This window comes from Dryobates pubescens, chromosome 22 (assembly GCF_014839835.1).
Source record: "Dryobates pubescens isolate bDryPub1 chromosome 22, bDryPub1.pri, whole genome shotgun sequence".
NCBI classification, from domain to species: domain Eukaryota; kingdom Metazoa; phylum Chordata; class Aves; order Piciformes; family Picidae; genus Dryobates; species Dryobates pubescens.
The window spans coordinates 16,389,756-16,402,417 of record NC_071633.1 but is presented as its reverse complement, the minus strand read 5'-3'; the positions used below and the strand labels follow the sequence as shown (position 1 = coordinate 16,402,417).

The 12,662-nt window shown below is 43.2% G+C and overlaps 1 protein-coding gene across 1 annotated transcript in view; it reads left to right on the top strand.

The window, feature by feature from the left end:
- KCNQ1 (potassium voltage-gated channel subfamily Q member 1) overlaps window positions 1-12,662 on the top strand; it is a 348,866-nt gene that overhangs the window by 95,967 nt on the left and 240,237 nt on the right. Inside the window, exons 9-11 of the mRNA XM_054171993.1 lie at window positions 789-911; window positions 2,319-2,460; window positions 10,094-10,214. Of these exons, the coding sequence (XP_054027968.1) occupies window positions 789-911; window positions 2,319-2,460; window positions 10,094-10,214 (386 nt within the window). The remainder of the gene's footprint in view (window positions 1-788; window positions 912-2,318; window positions 2,461-10,093; window positions 10,215-12,662) is intronic.

Sequence of the window (12,662 nt, the reverse complement as noted above, 5' to 3'; positions counted from 1 at the left end):
ATTTTGCCTTGCTGTGTTTCTTTCTTCTAGGGTTTGCTGGTCTTCTACACCTTAGATTTTGTGTCTGTGTGTATCCTTTTTTTCATGTACTGAGTAAGTCAGGATCTGCCTTATGAATATGGAGACTAATTGCTAACCAACTGGGATGATGTCATTACACATTCAAGAGAGAATGCAGTAGTGTTTTGTGTCTGGTTGGTCTTGTTTCCTAGCCCTGCTTTTCTCCTTTTGTCCTACAACACAGTATTTAATCACTGGTGGTTGGCAGGAGGGAGGATTTGGTTTGGGTTTGGCTCCTGGTTAACCATTGGTGTTGTTCCCTCATGCCCTCAGTTTTATTTCTTTGTATGATTGTAAGCCCTGCTGACCACATCACAATTGCTCTTGTGAGGCAAGGAAGAATGATGTTTGTTTTCTAACTAGGAGCCTGAAACACAGGGATGCAATAGGCAAAATGCTCAAAGTCAGCAGGAGAAACCAGATCAGAGCAGGAAGTTCAACCCCAGTGTTTGGAGTCTAGTGCAGAAACCTCTCTTATTATTTGTTTGTTGCTAATGGGAATAAAAGCAGCACTTGCAAAAGCTGATCTTCCTTCCTGGTTTTCTCAGTCCAAACCATGTGATGTCTGCTTACTAAATAAGGCTTCTGAGCCATGGAGAGTTTGTTCCCAGAGGGAAGTTTGAAGAATATTCATAAATAACAAATGACTAACATGCTACTTGGAAGTTCCTTTGTAGCTGCAGCTCCCATTGCACTCACTGTTCTCTGCCTTAAACCATTTGTTCTAGACTGCATGGAGGTGCTATGCAGCAGAGAACCCTGACTCCTCCACGTGGAAAATATACATTCGAAAGCCTACCAGGAATTATCATCTGCTGTCACCCAGTCCAAAGCCAAAGAAATCAGTGATGGTACCAGTAACAACCATTTCTTGTGGCAGTCATTTCAGATGGGTTAATTAGATTGTGTTTGTTTACTCTCTAGAGATTATTTGCTGTGGGGTGTTGGTTTGTGGGGCTTTGGTTTGGTTTTGTTCTGGTTTGTTTTGGTTTTACAGATGATCACTTGATTTCAGAGTTTTATTTTCATTTCAGTTATGAGATGATTTTTTTTTTTTTCAGTATATAAACCTCTTAAACTAAGTTGCTTCAGTTCCCACACCTGATTTATTTTTTTTTAATGGAACTAGGAGTTTGGAAGAGAGAAACAATAACCTAGCTCAGGCACATCAATCTGTAACTGACCGATTTGTGAGCAAAGGAAAAGTACTTTCATCATTGGTGGTTGGCAGGGGGGAGGACTGGGTTTGGGTTTTGGCTCCTGGTTAACCACTGGTGCTGTTACATAAGCAGAGGAGGTGGGGGGAGAAACCAAATACTGAAAGAGTGACTTTAAATTGTGTAAAAATAATCAACACAACAAAACTGCTGCTTCTTCCGGGTAGATTTTGTGGCTTTCTAAGCTCCTGTGGTAAGGACATCTTGTACCTACATACATATGGCAGTATTTTCACATCAACTGATGCCATAGGTTAAGAATATTTAGAAAAGAGCAGCAAACCCCCTTTGTCAGAATCTTTAGGGTATGTAGTATCACAGAATCAACCAACCAGGTTGGAAGAGACCTCAGAGATCATCAAGTCCAACCTATTACCTAGTACCTAACACCTCATGACAACTAAACCATGGCTCCAAGTGCCATGTCCAATCCTTTTCTGAGCACCTCCAGGGATGGTGACTCCACCACCTCCCCGGGCAGCACATTCCAATGGCTAACAACTCTCTCTGGGAAGCACTTTCTCCTCACCTCCAGCCTAAACCTCCCCTGGTGCAGCTTGAGACTGTGTCCTCTTGTTCTGGTGCTAGTTGCCAGTGAGAAGAGACAAACTGTCTACAACCTCCTTTCAGGTACAAGTCTCAAGCTGGATGGAGAGGATAAGCAAAAGTCTTTCCTAGTAACCCAGGTTCATCTGAGTTCAGCAGCAGTCTATGCTTTTGCTTACTGCTGAAGGTTGGATTTATTGTATCCATAACATGTTAAAGACACTGTAGAACAGTTTGATTTATATAAATTGTTGCAGAGCTAGCAGATTTTTGGTTTTTACTGCAGGCAAGGGATTAGCTAATGACAATGTGCAGACTTCTGGTGATTAGCTGGTTATGATGGGATGGGGATGGTCTCACTGGGAAACACTGCAACTAGTCAGGGACTTTAGGCTGGTAATAGCACGTTGGGGACTGCTTCGTTAATGAAGATGTTACTGAAGAGACAGCTAAATGTGGTTTGGTTTGAGTAATTTGGTGTATGTGCATTTCTAGGTTAAAAAGAAGAAATTTAAGTTAGACAAGGACAATGGGCCTTCTTCTCCAGACAGGATGTTAACCGTGCCACACATCACTTACGACCACGTGGCGGAGGACAGGAAGCCTGATTTCAGTTTCGATGCCTATGAAAATTCTGGTAAGAAATTGCATCATAAAATGCCAGTAGCTGTAATGGCTTCTCTGGGTGGTTTACACCCAGGTGCCCTTGATTATCTGTAGGAGACAGGATAGGAACAGAACAGATTTGTGTCGCTCGAAAGCAAGAATGCTTCACTTTTTGGCTATGGTTTCTGGCTCGTCTGGATGAGATTCAGCCATTCCTTTACTGAGCATGCTCCACTGCAGACAAACTAAGACTGTTTGCCATTTCTGCCTGCCAGAAGTGCCACTGCCTCTGAGGCTGGTGTATACATTTCCTAATACTCCAACTGGCTGAAAGTACAGGGATGAGCTGTCAGCTTTTCCACATGAAATTTACCCAAGATGTCTTACTACTGTGCTTGTGCCTCGCCCAGAAAGGATTGGCACAGCTTGGCTGCCCTGAACGTGGTCTGCTGTGTGAAACCATCACGTGCCCCTGCCATCTGCTCAGTGGAGTAGGCTGTGAATCAAATTGTAAAAGCAGAAGTACTTAAGATAAATGTGGGTCCATCTGTATTAACTGTCACTGTGCAAAATGGTACAGCGTGAGGGAAAAGAAGCAAGCACTTTGATGGTCACCTTTATAATTAATAGCTCCAGTTTTAGTTGCTTTAGCTGTAATGAACTCCCAAAATAACTCTGAGTTTACAATGTGGCTTTTTAACAAATGGACTTTTAGTAGAAGCTTTTAATGTGCATTGGCCAAATTTTGGCAGCAAGAATGAGGCTTAATTTTTAAAGTGTGTTTTACTGATTATAGATACCTGAAGTACTTGGGGTGTTTTTTTTTTCCTCCTCAAAAATTTGGCTGGCCTGATTAAACTTAATGACCTTTAAAAATAAGAGCAATGTGGGCTGGCAGCAGCACTGCTTGAATTCAAGCAGAAAGTCTCGCCCTTCAAGTACTTTTTTAGGTACACTTCTGTCTTGTCTTGTTCTGGCCCATCCATGCTTTCCCAGTCTTTCCTGGCTTTTGTTGAGGAATGTTTGCCAGTCCCATCTGGTGGTGGAAATGACATAGCTGTTAAAAGGTGGACAAGTACTAAGTTTAGTCTGTCTCAGGCTTTGAGTACAGATACCTTCCTTCAAAACAATTTGAATGGACAAATGCTTAGAGTTGTCAAGTCTCCCTTTTTAATCACTAAGCTTTGAAGTAGATCAGAGGTCTTGTGTGATTTTTCAGGCTCCTTTTTGCTACTATCTCTTCAGAATCACTTGCTGCTATCCCTTCTGTATCTTTCAATAAAAGGATTTGCCTTCATTTCTTCTGACACCTTTTTTTCCTCTTATTTTTTTTTCCTTATCTGTGCTCTGCTCTCTCTAAACTGTTACAAGTACACAGGACATAAAGGAATGTTAAAATGGCTTGGTAAGTTGAGGAAAACAATTCTATCTGTGGCATGCCAGCTTCTGACAGTGTCATGTTTGCAGTGATGCTCATGTGTGTCCAGTGCCATATAGTTTCTAGGAAATCACACACAGAATCACCAAGCTTGGAAGAGACCTCAAATATCATCCAATCCAACCCATCTCCACAGACCTTGTGACTCAACCATGGCACCGAGTGCCACGTCCAATCCCCTCTTGAACACCTCCAGGGATGGTGACTCCACCACCTCCCTGGGCAGCACATTCCAGTGGCTAACAACTCTCTCTGGGAAGAACTTTCTCCTCACCTTAAGCCTAAATCCTTTGCAGACAAGGAGATCTAGACACCCCAAAAACGTGCATTTTCATACTTGTGATGACAACTGCACTCATTTACAGAACTGGACCACCTCTGGCTTTGTTTTCATAACAGAAAAATGGCTCATGGATAAGTAACCAACAGAAAAAGATAACCTACTTTATAAATAAAATATAATTGATCCCACAGCTATCTGAGTATATAGCTGAACAAACAGCACATTTCTAAACAAATGGGTTGAGGTGGAAGGAAAAATACCCAGTTTTGACCTCCAATATTGTGCACTCTGAAACACCTGCATCTGTTCCTGCAAAAATGCTCTCTGGATATTTGTGAGCAGATGGGGACCCATAAATTAAATAATTTATTTTACTGTTTGTCTGGGTTCTGTGATCACTTAAGCAGCCATGTAGTCCTGTGATGTTTCTAATGTGCTTGCTTAGGCACTTTCTTAACAATTGAGTGTTCCCCCAAGACTCTAGGATTAGAGCTAGGGCTGGGCAAAGAAACCTCTGTGATTTAGTGAGAGCACTGCAAGCCCCCTGTAAGTTTTCTGTTCTGCATCCAATACACAACAGAGACTTCTTTTCAGTGACCAAGTGCAAGGATGCTCTGGCTTGGATTAAATGGTCTGAAAATACAAGGTTCAGTTTCTCCTCTGAACCCACATGGAACAGTGGTCAATTCAGGTGGTAAAATCACAACCAACAAATGAAATCTCCTTGGCTCCTCCTGACCAATCCTTGATTTGGCCATTTTTCAATTTCCACTTTGCTGCTGCATTCCAAGCAGTGCATCTCTGCTGGCAGGGAGCATGGTGGAACAAGCTCAGGAATATCTCAAGGGCCATGAAGTCACCTGTTTCACGTGAAAAAGGAATTACTTCATCCTGGGGAAACATTGGAAGAGCTTTGGCAGCTGCCATAGGTTCAGTTTCTGTTTCCTAGCCAGGCAGTGTGAGCTCAGTGGGCCTGGGAGGCTACCTAACGCTGTTCTCAGTGACTCAAAGAAATAAAGAGGAGAGAGTGTGTTTGTGCTTAATGTGAATAGGATCAGCTACACAGAAAACTGAAGCTGCCAGGGCAAAAGCTCAGAAACAAGAAATCAAGAACTACAAGACTGAAGGATGCAAATTCAGCTGTGGTTAAGCTCTCAGAGAACTTTTGGTCACATCCATATGCTGCTTTCTCATATTCACTAAATTTCAGTTCACTTTTTGGGCTGCCTACTTATTTTTGAGTCTTCACACTCCTAATCTCCCACCCGGCTTGATTACCTGTGTCCTTGTGCCACCAGGTTGCCACCTCCTTTCCTTCCCTCCTTCCTCTTGGCATCATCAGCTCATCAAGGACCCAAGAGCCACGGCTGCAATGTGCCTAGCACTGGCAGGGCACTTGCAAAATGAGTGGTTTATAAGATTTAACTCCCAATACATTTAGCTCTTGATAGTTGTTTTCTTTTTTCCCCCTCTTTCCATAAAAGTAAGGCAACTGTTCTGAAAAACATCATTCCATGCTGGTGAGGGAGTCCTCAAGCATTTCTTATTAAAATAGTTACTAAAATGATATTCAGAAGAACTAAGCAGAGCATTAAGGTTATGTTTTGCTGAGTCTCCTTCTCATCATTGACTCCTCTTGCTTGCCCAAATCTTTTCCCCAAGAAATGCAGCTTAAGGCAAGCACTTGGCTTAAGCAGTTGGTGAGCAGCTTCAAATGCTTGTTGTGAGATCACAGAATGATGGAACTGTTTAGCTTGCAAAAGACCTTTGAAGGTCATGGTCTCTTCTCCCAGGCAAGCAGCACCAGAACAACAGTCTCAAACTGCACCAGGGGAGGTTTAGGCTCGAGGTGAAGAGAAAGTTCTTCCCAGAGAGAGTTGTTAGCCATTAGAATGTGCTGCCCAGGGAGGTGGTGGAGTCACCATCCCTGGAGGTGTTCAGGAGGGGTTTGGACATGGCACTTAGTGCCATGGTTTAGCAGTCATGAGGTCTTGGGTGACAGGTTGGACTTATGATCTTTGAGGTCTTTTCCAACCTTATGGATTTTATGATTCTATGATCTAGTCCAGCTATTAACCCAGCACTGCCAGGTCACCACTACACCATGTCCCTCAGCACCATATCTACATGGCTTTCAAGTCCTTCCAGGGATGGGAACTCCACCACTGCCCTGGGCAGGGCTCAACAGCCCCAATGGGGGAAAATTGTTCCTCATATCCAACCTAAGCCTCCCCTGGTGCAACTTGAGGCTGCTTTGCTGTCTTATCACTTGTTACTTGGGAGAAGAGACTGACCTCCATCTGGCTCCAATGTCCTTTCAGGTAGTTGTAGTGAGTGGGAAAGTCTCTTTGGTGTGCTGGGCAGCTTCAAATATGGGTGTCAGTGCTGGTCTGTCCATCTGACAGCACTGAAATCTGGGCAAGAGCTATCTACACCGTGAACTGGAGCAAGAGGGGCCTAAGCTATGTGAGGTAGCACACTTTGGAAAGGGAAACCCCAAAGTGGGGAAGGAAGGGGCAAACATACAGATTGCTGGGGCTGGTGTGTAGGGAGGACTATCTCGCAGCAGGTGACACTGCCATGAGGAATGGGTTTGAAGAGACAGCAATGCCTCCTGTAGTGGTGATTTAACATTCAGCTAACATGTAACACACACTAAATCTCCTTGGCTGCCTGTCTGAAACTTTTGGCTTTTTACATTTTGTTTTATTTTCTTATTTCTTTTCCCCCCCATCACCTCTCCTATCTCTCTTTATTTCATGTGCATCTTCACTCTAACTCAGATTGTCAGCGCTCCTGGCCCTCCTTTTCTGCAGACCAGCAGTCTTCCAGCGTTCCTTCCTCTCCAGGTAAAGCTCATAATATTTCACTGCTCCACCACCTTTATTAATTCCTTCCTTATTAATTCATTGCAATGCTCTGTCTGGAGTTGCCTGCTGTGGATGTTAAAGAAAGCATAGGCATGGCAGTAGAATTTCCAGCCTGGAAAGTTCTTCAGGTTGTAAAATTGCCAAGTGTTTAAATAAATCCCCACCCCCCCACCCCCCCACCCCCCAAAAAAAAGGTATTTTCTGCAGAAGTGGTTTCTAAATGCATTAATTAAACCTCAGAGGTTTTTATTCTCATCAGAAATACTTTAAGGTTTTTGTTGTTGTTTCATTTCGGTTGGTTGGTTGGTTTCTTTTGTTTTGTTGTTTTTAATCTGTGCTTGCAAAATAGGAAGTGTAGAAGATTTTCTGACCTACTGGTAGAATACCCCACTACCAGAAAAACATCTGTAGAGATGTCATGCTGTATACACAAAGTTGTGATGTTGGCAGTACAGAAAACCCATCAGTAATTTCCTGTGATCACCTGCAAAACTCTTCATAGAACCACAGAGTGGTTTGGTTTGGAAGGGACCCCCAAAAGTCACAGTAGTATCACAGTATAACTAAGGTTGGAAGAGACCCCAAGGATCATCAAGTCCAACCTGTCTTGGTAGACCTCACGTCTAGACCATGGCACCAAGTGCCATGTCCAATCTCCCCTTGAACACCTCCAGGGACAGTGACTCCACCACCTCCCTGGGCAGCACATCCCAATGACGAACAACTCGCTCAGTGAAGAACTTTCTCCTCACTTCGAGTCTAAACCTCCCCTGGCACAGCTTGAGACTGTGTCCCCTAGTCATCTAGTCCAACCTTCCTGCAGTGAGCACAGGCATCTTCTACTGGATGAGGTTGCTCAGAGACCCAACCAAGCTGACCTTGGATAGCTCTAGAATGTTCAGAAATTCTGTTTTGAAGCAGGATTCTCATTGTGTTGATTCTATGAATCTATGATTTGTTTTCTGCCACTTTAAAGCCATGCCTGGCTCAGCATGACCACTTGGGTAGTCATGCCTCTAACCATAGCTGCTGCTGCTTACCCATCAAAATTTGAGAACATAAAGCTTAGGGACCCCTAAATGATAGTAAATATCTTTGGCTACACCTGCTTCCTGTTTGTCTTCACTTGTTGTCAATTGAGCCTAAGCTCCTGAAGCTTTCGTTTTTTCCCCTTTAGCCTACTTATTTAGAAGTTTAGTGCAGAAATCTGTGCCAGCTGCACAGGTAAAGATTTCTACAGAGGTATCACAACCTATCTGTGATTTCTGCAGTATTTTGTTTGGTTTTATTCTCTATAGAATTAATTTATGGTCATGTATAAGTTGCAAAGTTGTCTTTAGTTGCAAATTTTGTAGCTTCTCCAGCAAATGTGAAGACCATGCTTGGGGGGGGGAAGACCCCTTGGGGTTCTTAATGTTGGGGTTTCAATTTGAAAATGAAATCTGTAACACTCTGCCCTAATGTCTTGGATGCATGAAAAGGTTGCTATACAACTGAATTTGCCACTGGAAGCTTTCAATATCTGAAGTTTTGTGAAATGGCCTTTCCACTAAGGAAGTCTTCTTGGATGAATCATAGAATCAACCAGAAGCAATTAGCAAGATAAATAGTTTCCTTTACACTTATGAGATGGGCTGGAAAAGTATTTGAATAGTCTCTGGGCAACCTGATCTAGCTGAGGATCTCCCTGCATACTGCAGAGGGGGCTGGACTAGATGACCCTTGGAGGTCTCTTCAACTCAGACCATTCTATGATTCTCACATACATCTCCAATCTAGTGTTGCATACAACAAACACTGCAGACTTACATTCTTGGCTACTTATCATAGAATCAACTAGGTTGGGAAAGATCTCAGAGATCAAGTCCAACCTATTACCTAACACCTCCTGACAACTAAACCATGGCTTCAAGTGCCACATCCAATCCTTTTTTGAACACCTCCAGGGATGGAGATTCCACCACCTCCCTGGGCAGCACATCCCAATGGCCAATTACTCTTTCTGGGAAGAACTTTCTCCTCACCTTAAGCCTAACCTAAATATCTTGCCACCAGTCTCAAGTCTAGGCTCAAAGATGAGATATCCTTGTGCCTTAGGACTGGGTACCAGTAGACTTGGTCACACTGTGTGACAGGGGCAGACTGCTCACTGGGAAAATGCCTAGGCTCCTTTGTGGATCTTGGTCTTAGTTACAGTAATTACACCCCAGAAACTGGTATTACAAACTGAAACACTAAGTAGAGATATAATAAGGAGCTGGCCTTGTCATTGTCATTAGGTGAGGGGTTTGGAGTACAGCCTCATGAGGAGAGGCTGAGGGAGCTGGGGTTGCTTAGCCTGGAGAGGAAGCGGCTCAGGGGAGACCTTATTGCTGTCTGCAGCTACCTGAAGGGAGGTTGTAGCTAGGTGGGGCTTGGTCTCTTCTCCCAGACAGCCTGTGACAGAATGAGAGGACACAGTCTCAAGCTGTGCCAGGGGAAGTTTAGGCTGGATGTTACAAGAAATTCTTCACAAAAAGAGAGATTGGCCATTGGAATGTGCTGCCCAGGGAGCTGGTGGAGTCACTGTCCCTGGATGTGTTTAAAAAGAGCCTGGATGAGGCACTTAGTGCCATGGTTTAGTTGATTAGATGGTATTGGGTGATAGGTTGGACTTGATGATCTCCAAGGTGTTTTCCAACCTGGTTTATTCTGTATTCTGGATTGCTGTCATACACTGTTGCTGTGGATTGGTTGTCCCTGAGTATTGTACAGTAAGTTTTATCCTGCATGAAGCAGCCCATGCTCCAGTTGCTCTGTGTTTTATTGTATGAGGAGTGTGAAGGGGAAAAAGAAAAGGGAAAAAAAAAATTAGCTTTAAGACTTCATCAGAAGTTGAAATTCTTTGGGTAGAAGAAGATTTAAAGCTTTGCTTTTCTTGACCTCTGCCTCGCATGCAATTTTTTGGTAGTAACTTCTGTTTTCAATATTCTGTAAAAACAGAGAGTATTTCAGAGGTCCCAACAAGTGGCAGACCTCTCTTGACAAAGCCCAGTGCTGTTGCTTTAACTGTTATCTGCATGTTTCCTCACAGTGAAAAAAAGCCCCACCTTTTTAGATGTGAACACAGGACCCTTCATCAGGACCAACAGCTTTGCCGATGAGCTTGACCTGGAGGGTGAGACACTGCTGACCCCAATAACTCACATCTCACAGTAAGTCAAGGCTATTGGATTGTCTGTTAGTTGACTTAGACAAGAGAAGCCAGTTCAGGTGGGAGGAGCTGAAATGGGGAGATGATAGGGGCTATCTCAGCTATTTGCCTCAAACCCTTTTTACCTTGAAGTTGGTGTACACCCTTCTGAGTGCCAGTAAATCTTCCGCTTGACCCAAAGCAAAGTTCACTTGGCTGTGACACAAGGCTTTAGTTTTGAGCTAACGTCTCTGGGCAGCTGGTGGTTGATAGCCTCAAGATTTCCACATGGAGACAGTGTGTGGGAGTCGTTGCCTGGTGAGAATTATATTGCTCCCTCCACCGTTTTCCAGTGGAATACCTGTGAAGTGCAAATATTGAAATACTACTTCTGTAATCCCAGCCCTTCCACTTCAGCAGCACCTTCTCTAATGGTCAGAGGATTGTCTGCGCTGGAAGCAAGGATCTGTTTTGATCTTTAGTGCTGCTTTATGGTATATAAAAATGATCTGAATTAGGCCTGTCATTAGGGGTTGTGGGTTGGTGGGTTTTTTCCCCCTGATAAAAGAAAATCTTCCACGTCTTTTATGCTTAAATTTTTGTCTCCAGGTTCTCAGATTATTCTGAAACGCTGAGAATTGCAAAAGATTTCTGTTCAAATGGCTTTTAAAGAGCAAACCCTTCTGTCATTGTTTAATTCAAGCTCCTGATAAATGCTCGTTATCTACCATGAAAATTCTTGGCATGCTTGTATTTCTGAGGTACAAAACACACAGAAATGCCTGCTGCCAATTTGCAGGCCTCCTTCCTATGCAGCATAAAGAGCAGAGAAGCACAGATGTGCTTCTATGGAGCCACTTCAGGAGGGTATTTTCAAGAGAAGTAGGATTGAGGGGAGTCTTCCCCAGCTGCGTTTTCAGGTGGGTCACCTAAAGCTGACACACATTTGTAGGCAGAGGATTTAAGAGACTTGTATTCTGGAAGATTTCTTAGTGCCACAGGCAGGAGGAGGAAGTCATAAATCTCCTCAAGCCTCAGACAAGAACAACGGAGCAGCAAAACCTGATCTAGAAGCTTCCTTTGCGTAGCTGTTTTTAAACCTTCATTTACCACAACACTGCAGGAGTTCCTGAAGAGAAATAAGCTTTGTGCTTGGAGGCTTTGTTGTCCTTTTTGGGGTTGAGAATTATTTGGTTATTTCTCATTGTCACCTTCACTATTGCACTTCAGATAAAGTGTTCCATCACTCTGAAGTCCAACTTGTGTAGCAGCTGACGTCTTTGTTTTCTGTCAAGTACTTGTGGAAGGCCTTGAGGGTATAGGTAATGTGTATCAGGTGAAGGCCAGGACCAAATGAACAGCTTCATCATTTAGTAACTTAGATATTTCTCTTTTACTTCCTTAATTTTTGTTGTAAGTTCTGTTGCGCTCTCCCTAGATTGCTGTAGACCGTGAGTGGTGGGATGACACAAAAATTTCCCTGTATGAAATGAACTGAGTCTCTGCTAGGGTGGAAGAAAATGGAAGTCATCTCTTTCAAGACTCTGAATTTAGATTCCAAAACTGGATAAATAGAATTAAATGCAAGATTAGATCAAATGCTAACTCAAAGACATCTCTTTGAAGCACAGGTGCCCAAATGTTGTAGGGCCTGCATTTACTTTGTGTGCAGTTTCTTACACAGCCTGAAACGATGCCCATCTAGCCTACAGATACAGGGGGTTGGCTAAAACTTACTGTAAACCCTGTGTTTTGCAATGTCAGGTAGCAGATGCTCCAAACTGGTTTGAAATTAAAGATATTCCAGTGTTGTTTGTGCTCTTGGGTTGTGTATTCTGCTTGCATTTGAGGTAGCTGGAAAGCAAGGTGCTGGGCAAGTTTCACTGGGTGCCCACGAAGCTGGATGCTGGAGACTGGTCAACTTCCATGAATTATTTAGACAAATATTTCTTTTTTATGCTCAATTTCCAAGTCCTAGGGAGTAAATATTGATGAGCTGGTTGCACATGGTACTAGGACCTGCATGCTAGATGTGTGAGAAGAGAATTAAGGATCCGATTTAGGCTTGTGCAATAGATAAATCTCTGTGCAGAGTCGCTGACTCCCTGTTCTGTGTCATGAAAGCGGTTAGTCATTGCAGGTCCATGTCTATGTGTGCTTTTAATTCAAGCCTGAAAGTTGTGCTGTGCCTGAGAGAATCAAGGATGAATTATTTTGCTCTGATGTCCCCACTTGTGAAGCATTCTTGTATTATCTCCTTAAAGCCATCACATATACAGTGTGATTGCTCTGGATTTGTTGGTAAGGAAATGAGCAACCATGTACAAGTCTGAACCCAAGTGCTTCACAAATATACTGCATCAGCTATGAAAACAAATTCATATGGAAAAAGTCAAATTTGCAAATATATCTAGTTTCAGGTCTTAAAAGCAGTTTATACTCTATCAGAGGAACAGAAGCATGAAGACAG